Source organism: Mastomys coucha, unplaced genomic scaffold (genome assembly GCF_008632895.1).
Source record: "Mastomys coucha isolate ucsf_1 unplaced genomic scaffold, UCSF_Mcou_1 pScaffold7, whole genome shotgun sequence".
In the NCBI taxonomy this organism is placed as follows: Eukaryota; Metazoa; Chordata; class Mammalia; order Rodentia; family Muridae; genus Mastomys; species Mastomys coucha.
The window spans coordinates 54,652,714-54,661,056 of record NW_022196913.1 but is presented as its reverse complement, the minus strand read 5'-3'; the positions used below and the strand labels follow the sequence as shown (position 1 = coordinate 54,661,056).

Below are 8,343 nucleotides of genomic sequence, written 5' to 3'. Positions count from 1 at the left end.
TGTAGCAACAGACTATTCCACTGTGCATGCGCCTCTCCCAAGCAGGTGTATGCTAATGAGGGTTTGCCGGGGAACCAATCCAGGAGGACTTGGCAGCTCAAGCTCGGGTATATAAGGGGTTGTCTCCAGCCATTCTACGTCACTCCACAGAAGCAAGCAGACCTGCAGCACCTAGGAGGAGGAAGAAGGAGGAGGAGGAGGAGAAGGAAGAGGAAGAAGAAGAAGGAGGAGGAGGAGGAGGAGGAGGAAGAGGAAGAAGAAGAAGGAGGAGAAGGGGGAGGAGGAGGAGGAAGAAGAGGAAGAAGAAGAGGAAGGAGGAGGAGGAGGAAGAAGAAGAGGAAGAAGAAGGAGGAGGAGGAAGAGGAAGAAGAGGAAGAAGTAGAAGAGGAGGAGGAGGAGGAGGAGGAGGAAGAAGAAGAAGAAGAAGAAGAAGAAGAAGAAGAAGAAGAAGAAGAAGAAGCGGCGCCAAGAAGAGCCAAGACACCAAGAAGAGCTGTGCCATCAAGAAGAGCTGTGACACTTAAGAATCTGGGAGAGCTGTAATACCTAGGTACCTTAAAGAGCTGTAACACCTGGGTACCTAGGAGAGCTGTAACACAAAAGAATATTCCTGAGTAAACTGTCGAGAGAAGAAGTCTCGGTGTTCTGTCGTCATTGCTGCTGGTGAGCAGCAGAGGCGGCAGAGTACAATCAAGTATTGCCTTCTCTAGAGGAACCTCCAAAAACCAACTGGTGATAGAGAGAGCTGTAAGTCAAGCAGTTCCAGACAAGCCACAGCCATACAAGGAGACCTTGTCTAGAGACATGAAGGTGAAGCCTTCCAGCTTTCTCCACTCACCAGTCTCTCCCAGAGTCTCTCAGTTGGTTCCAAGAATTCTGAGCTATACATTTCTTAGTTTTTCGTTGCTTTTACAATTGAGCTTTCCTGGGTCCACTCCAGTCACCCACTCATTTGTTTTCCAGTTCTCCCGTATTTTAGCTTGTCCCATTTTCTCAAACGAGTGGGCTTGCATTTAGTGTTTTGACGGCTGTGGGCATCCAACACTGACATGGCTTTTCCAAAGAATTCATTTTGAAGAGTTCATCTGATGAGTTGGCTGCTAGCATTCAGCTATCACGATGTAACATACACTGAAGCATTTGTGCCAAGGCCATAAACCTCAAGCTATTCCCAGACAGTGACTGTTAAAGGCAGGGACTCTAAACCAGGTTGTTCTTCAAACTGAGCTTTGCTAAAAAAAAACAAAAAAAAACAAAAAACAACAACAAAAAAACCCCAAAACTTTGCCTGATAACTCTGTGCTTGCAGTGACTGTTAAAGCGCATGCTATGACCCCTAATGCCTAGGCGAGCTAACGTGAAGCTCCAGCTCTGTACAGTGGAACCTTTGAGCTCTTGATGGCCGCCCACTGTTCCCACTTCCTCCCTTCGCAGCACATCCTTTTCTAGCAATGGTCCTTGTTTCTGCTGTAATCCGCACTCCTCCACACCCCAGCATCACTGAACAGCACTCCAGGCTTTTCCAGGTCCTCCTCCTTCCTTTTCTCCCTGTCAGGTCATGAGAGTGTCAAGTCTCTGTAACATCTGTTCCTGTTGATACCCATTACCCTTCACTTATATCCCCTCCAGTAACGTGTGCAACCATCTCATTTTGTCTTGGCAGCTGCTTCTTTGAGGACCCAGAAGAGGTAATAATTCGATGTTCAATTCACTGTTTTAATGTGTAGATGTGGTTAATTTTAGTCTTTCAAAGATTACAGATTTCAAGTTTCATTAAACTATGGGAGATTAACTACTTCCAACACAGTATCTGAGAGAGTGTTTACTGTTTTGATTTAATCAAATGTAAAATATTATCCAGGAAAATCCAGGTAGCAGAAATATATAACATATCCATTTCTTCACAAGGTCTCAAATCAGTTTTACAAGGCCATATATATATATATATATATATGTACTATGCCATTTAAACCACTTCCTCTTTCTATACTGAAATACTCGAGTATAGAAATAAGCTTCATGGTGCTGAGGTAACATTAGGGCCCTCCCCCAACACGACTGCATAGATGTTTAAGGTTAAATGTGAACATTATGGGAGGTCTTGAGTCAGTCAATCCCATTTGAATCTCGGGTTCAAAGCAGCATATTAGATACTCGCCCAAGGAGATACCTTCACTGAGCCTCTGTGTGTGAGTGTGTGAGTGTGTGAGTATGTGTGTGTGTGTGTGTGTGTGTCTGTGTGTAAGGAGATGGGGAGATTCAAGGCAGTCTGCCTGAGGGCATACTGATAACAGTTAGCCATCTGCAGTCGTTGGCAAGACAGAAACATACACAGTCTTCATATTCAAAGTCTTCATTGGGATATCTTCTGTAATTTCTAGAAAAAATTTCAAAAAGTCAATATTCTATATGTTGCGAGTAAAACATAAAAAAATTTTAACTACCTATCTTGAGCCCCATTCTAAGGCCACTCTGACTTCCGTCCTAGCTTCTGGTGGGTTCTTTAAACTCCTGGCATGTCCTGATAGGCTGCTTACAGTCGGGCTTTGACTATATATTAGCTTACTACGTTAGTGAGGTGGCTCAGGCCAGGGAGCTGTGAAGTATGTGGACTGGTTGGTAACCTGTGAGACACAGACCAACCATGCAAGCATTGAATTAATGGAGCCTACATATTAATCCTCAACAAAGCTCTTGACACCAAGTTGCACCAAGCTTCCCTGGGTGGTGACACCATGTGGTCCCACTCCTAGGGATGGGAAGAGGTAACACTGGCCACTCCTCCACGAGGAGAGGATGACTTGAATCCCTAGTGACTTCCCATTCTGTCTTCATAGCTCTTCCTCTGGTTAGCTCAAGCTGGTATTAGAACCAATTTGTGAGTATGGTACCTGTTAGTAAGCCTGCGAATCTTTCTGGCAAATCACTGAATCTGAGGGTGGTCTGAGGCAATCACTGAATCTGAGGGTGGTCTGAGGCAATGCCAGAGTGGTGTTGGTATCAGAAGTGGTGATGGCAGCACACAGACACCACCCCCATTGCCCGCATCATACATATAATAAACTTAGGCATAGTACAGTCAGACTGCAGAGCATCAAAGATAAGGGAAAAGCCTGAAAGAAGCTAAATCTGAAAAAACACGTTACACAAAAGTAAGAAAGAGATCAGCCTGAAAAATCCAGAATACAGCATTTAAGGACAGAGGAAAATTCTGGCCAGAACAAGAGAAGTGGGCTGTAGAGAGGTATACGTGAGAAACCTTGAGAAACATGTCAACTCTTGTTCTAGATCTGTAGGTGTTCTGTGGGAGATGCATGCAGCATGCTTATAGACTGAAAAGGGATGGGATTGGCTGGACTATCAGTTAAAAGTTTCCAAACAGAGTTGATTCTTTTTGTTCTTGTTTTTTGAGACAGGGTTTCTCTGTGTACCTCTGGCTGTCCTGGAACTCACTCTGTAGACCAGGCTGATCTTGAACTCAGAAATCCTCCTGCCTCTGCCTCCCAAGTGCTGGGATTAAAGGTGTGTGCCACCACTGCCTGGCATGGTTTTAAATTTAAAGTCAGTATTTACAGTACTTTACCTAGAAGTATGAATGTTCAGGTTATTTCTAAAGAAATGAACTCTTCTTAGTATCCCCAGTTTAATTTAAATGTTGTGGGACCAAGAGTTCTCCCTGTTTTGTCCATGCTAGCAGGTGCTCTATACTTAGCTACGCCTCTCTATTAGGTTACTGTTATTTTCAACTATATTATGGCTAATTTCTGAGGAAACTGTAAAACTGAACAAAACAAGACAAATACTCAAAACTTCTTTTTCCCAGTTACTGGCACCACAGACTCCGTTTTAGAGATGGTCATGGCCGCCTTACCTTGTGTTTGAGCCTCATTCAGGAACAGCTTTAGCTTCCTGCTCCGAAGTCCGAATACCTTGGCTGCTTCATACACAAGCCCTCCGTGGGTGAGTCCGTTCTGTCCCAGTGGGTTTTCAAGCAGAAGGGTGCCCACAGTTCCTGTTAAACACTCTAGGGAAGAAAGCAGAAAGTGGGTTATTCTAACACCCGCGGCAAATGCAGACAGCACCAACAAGCAACTCAGAAGGTTGTGAAGTAGGTGCAGGAGCTTAAGCTGGAGGCACAGGATGCGCAGAGGGAATCTTAAAACAGTTCACAGAGGTGAGGAAGAGGGGGACTGAGAGAAACTGACACATGACAGCCAGCTGCTGGGGAATCAATCTTCAGTGCACACTCAGGTAGAGAGACAAGTTGTGCAGCAGAAATGTGCACAATGAGGATCCTGAAGTGTTAGGGAAAGAAGGCAGCAATGGTGCGCCTGTGGGCTGAGTCTGGAGGTGTGCAACTTTTCAGGACAGATTCCAAGAAACAAACGTAAATGCACACTGCCTCATCAAATAGTTCAGGCACGCCATTTCACGGAGATTTAATTTCCACTTTCGAGGGTATTTTTGTTTTTGGATTGTCAAAATGATGGTGGTCTTTCTACAGAAACACCAAAAAACCAAAACAATGAAAACAAAACAAGTGTATGCCCTGAAGCAGGTGGGAGTCAAGGATTTGTTCATTAATGTGGAGAGGTAAGGCCTCATTACACAGCCGTGGCTGTGATCCGCACATTGACGTTGATTTGAAGGGTTGAAGGGAAAGTCGGGGAGTTGAGCCTGGGAGGAGCCTGGTGTCCAGCAGTCTATGAGCACAGTGCTGAGGATGTGCATACCTTGTGGCTCTGCATTTAGGAGCTGCAGGTTGATGTACTGACACAGCAGGGTGCTGGGGCTGCTGATGGGAGGCGGGGATGTTCCTGCAGTCACACACAGCGTCTTCCCACTGAGGCTCAACAAGTCAGTTTGGTTCTGTATTTCTGAAAGAAGCAATTCTGAAGTCACTTGTTTTTTCCTATTTTCCTGGTATTCACTTCCAACATCCTAAGTGGTGCTTTCCATTCAATTTACCAAAGAACATTGCTTCTTCTACAAACCAGAGTTCAATGAAATCAAAGTGTAAAGAGTAGGAAACTGGCCTTTTTGGTAGGTGAGAAGCCCAGGGCTTTTCACATGCTAAGCACACCCTCCAGCTCTGCAAGAGAGCCTTACAAATAGGTAATCCGGGTCAAGCAGTGCTGGCATATGCCTTTAATCCCAGCAGATTAAACTCATTAAAGGCAGGCAGGTAGGTAGCTCTCTGTGAGTTCCAGGTCAGCCTGGTCTAGAGAGAAAGAGAGTGTATTCCAAAACAGCCAGGGAAACCCTGTCTTGGGGGAAATCTAGACAAAATAGGTAATCTGAGTGATGCAAAAATAAAGCATAAAATATTCATCATTTAGCTTTTGTGTATGTGTGTGTTGGAGGAGGGGTGCTGAGGACCGAACTCATGGGTAAGTGCTGTACCCTGGGTTAAACCCCAACACCCATAATTTAAAGCTCAATGTAAACGGTTTTTCTTCTTTCAGTATTTTCCTTGTATACTATGGCTCCTCTTAGAGTTGTCATCCTCTTTTATGATCTCAAAATTTACCATGTAAAACTATTTGAAAAATGATGATTAAAGTCAGCAAACATTTTAATTCATTTTAGTGTCTGTGTTTGTGTGAAGGTGTGAGTTGTGTGTGTGTACATATGGTGTTCAGAGGCTGACATTAGATGTCTCTCTTGACTGCTTTCCACTTCTTTTATTTTTAAAAGCTCACACACTGTTACCTGCTGAGCCACTTCTCTGGCCTCACTTCATTCTCATTGAGAACCCTGGATCCTACCGCCTCACAGCCTGGGATCTCATGTGTGCTGTGCCACTAATGCAGCTTTATAAAGTGATGCTGGAGATCTGAACCCAGTTCATCACATGAAAGCTTTACTGCCTGAGCCACCTCCCTAACCCAGGTTGTAATTCTTTAAAAGTGGATTCCAGGACTGGATTCAGTGAGGCTCAGAAACTGTCTGATAAGCTTACAGCTTAGCAGGGAGGGCTGAGTCCTGATCTCGATCTCTCATGGCTAACAGGGACAGGGAGGATGAGAGCTTCCTGTAAGTCTCAGGTTTCAGCGATACCACAGAGAAAGGCACAGGAGAGACTAGCAGGCAGACACTGTTAAAGAGCAGGTTGCCTCAGAGTCAGGAAAATATAACGGCTCTGCCAAACAGCGGACACCAAATGAAGACCACCAAGCCACCTGGAGCAAATGACAAGATATCCTCTTGCTCTCCACATACCTGTTTCACCGTGGAAGACTGACAGCTTTCCATTTTTAACTCCAAATATGCTGCTAATAACGCTCTTCAGCTTTACAGGGTTCAACCGATTATCACCTTTTGGATTCTCCAGGAGCAACACTCCGCCTGCAAAGCCACAACAATAAAATCTCATTTAGCGAAGTAAAACTTAGAGAAAATGTTAAGTTTGGAAGTTAAGTGATGCAAAGGGGTTTCCTACCGTCATATAAGCAAATATCACTTCCCGCTTACAGGAGCCTTGACAAACCTCAGTGGGTCAAAGAATAAAACTACTAAGCCATCTGCCCTCATCCTTTGCAAGATGCAAACTTTTATATTTACAACCCTTATTTTGCACTTTGTAAATCCTAATACTAATCAGACACACATGCACATACACACATGCACACACAAAGTGGCCCTTAATGCTAACACCCTAGAATTATATTCAATCACACATAATTTCTATAATGACCTAAATATTGACCTAGGTTTTCTGCACCCTTATAAGCTCAAATATCACAATCCCAATGGTGAGGTGACATGCATGTGCAGCTATGACCTCTAGCTTTCTTTCCATGTGTGCTGAGGATTCCACTCAGGTCTCCAGAACAAATACTCTTATCAACTGAATCACCTTCTTAGCTGGACACAGCCATGTTAGGTCTCACCATTACTTACTTTAGCTGACTCTGATGTCACACTGACAGGGGAAGGGTGGCGCTACGTGTTACCCCCAGAAGGGGATGGCTAGGGCAGAGCTCTCTATCAGCCTGAATGACATCAAGATCAGAACTTCTGGCCAGGGGTACTAAGGGAAGAAGTTCTTACTCTCTGCTAGGCTTCCACCAATACCTCTCTGATCAGAAACACAATACCATTTTATTGCTCAAAATGGGTTCCATGTTGACACTTGTGTGGTATCTGACCTCTTTACTGCCATGTAGTCAGGAGTGGGTCACCTGCTTTGTTACATTCTCATCGACATTAATGGGCAGAAGGGCTTGAACTGTAAAGCTATAATGAAACATGGTCTGTGCTCCTCTATGACAACTGATTGAACACTTTGAGCCTAGCTTCACGGTTTTGGCCTTGGTGTGGATACTGGTGGAGTAATAGTTGCTGGGTTTTCTTTTTTTCTTTTGGTTTTTTGAGACAGGGTTTCTCTGTTTAGCCCTGGCTGGCCTTGAACTCAGAAATCCGCCTGCCTCTGCCTCCCAAGTGCTGGGATTAAAGGCATGCGCCACCACTGACCGGCAGTTGCTGGGTTTTCTTTCCTGCTAGGTTTGGGTGGAAGAGAACAATTACTGTCTAGTAACTCTACCTTGCTAAGTTGCTCCTGTCCTGATCTATTCTCCAGAGGAAGCAGGACTTCCTTGAGGGACTGGTTAAGTGAGGTAAATCCAGATGAGAGGAACCGCCCACTGCTATCACTTAGCTTCAGGGTTCCTCACGGACTACTCTTCCCTTTACTGAGAAGACGTTTGCTTTTGCACAGACTACTCAAGGTGTTAGGTGGTCTTAGCAGGACAAATATGGAAAAGCAATGTTGACGCCAACACACAAATGCAGTAAGTCCTCCATTATCCATTATGTGAAGGACTCACTTGGGTGACATGAGGAAAGCTACCTAATTTTACCAATTCTCTTACAACTGCTTTAAAGATTGTTACAGAATTAACTAAAAAAGGGAAGACAACAGTGGAAGACACTTGTAATCCTAACTCTCAGCCAGAGGCAAGAGGATGGTGAGCCCAACACTAAGCCACAGAGCACACGAGGAACTAAGCCATGCACAGCACAGGTCGTCTCAACTTACCTTGCTCGGTGCCATTTGCACAAATGTTAAGGTTCACAAAAGCACAAGCAGGACCAGGCACACATGCTCCTTTGGTGAGTGTGATTTCCAATTCGGACTCCTTTAACTGAGTGGAGAGAGCATGATCAAGCAATGGTATGGTTGTGCTGCGCCCCACAGCAAGGCACACACAGCCACTGCTCAGTAAGAAGAAAAAGCACCTCGAAGGCAAGTGCTGCAGTTACAAGCTCAACCTCCTCCCTGCTCTCAAAGACAGTTTTCTAACTACACCGTACATGCCTGCTTTTTTTTTTTTTATTTTA

At 44.6% G+C, this 8,343-nt stretch overlaps 1 protein-coding gene across 2 annotated transcripts in view; it reads right to left on the bottom strand.

Moving 5' to 3' along the window:
* Window positions 1–1,802: 1,802 nt before the first annotated feature.
* The window catches only part of Iars1 (isoleucyl-tRNA synthetase 1), a 49,624-nt gene continuing 43,083 nt past the window's right edge, over window positions 1,803–8,343 (bottom strand). For both annotated transcript variants that reach the window (XM_031358196.1, XM_031358195.1), the window contains exons 30-34: window positions 8,042–8,147; window positions 6,223–6,348; window positions 4,734–4,877; window positions 3,872–4,024; window positions 1,803–2,377 (exon numbers count right to left, since the gene is read on the bottom strand). In XM_031358196.1, coding sequence (XP_031214056.1) covers window positions 2,295–2,377; window positions 3,872–4,024; window positions 4,734–4,877; window positions 6,223–6,348; window positions 8,042–8,147 — 612 coding nt within the window. In that variant the 3' untranslated portion in view covers window positions 1,803–2,294. The remainder of the gene's footprint in view (window positions 2,378–3,871; window positions 4,025–4,733; window positions 4,878–6,222; window positions 6,349–8,041; window positions 8,148–8,343) is intronic.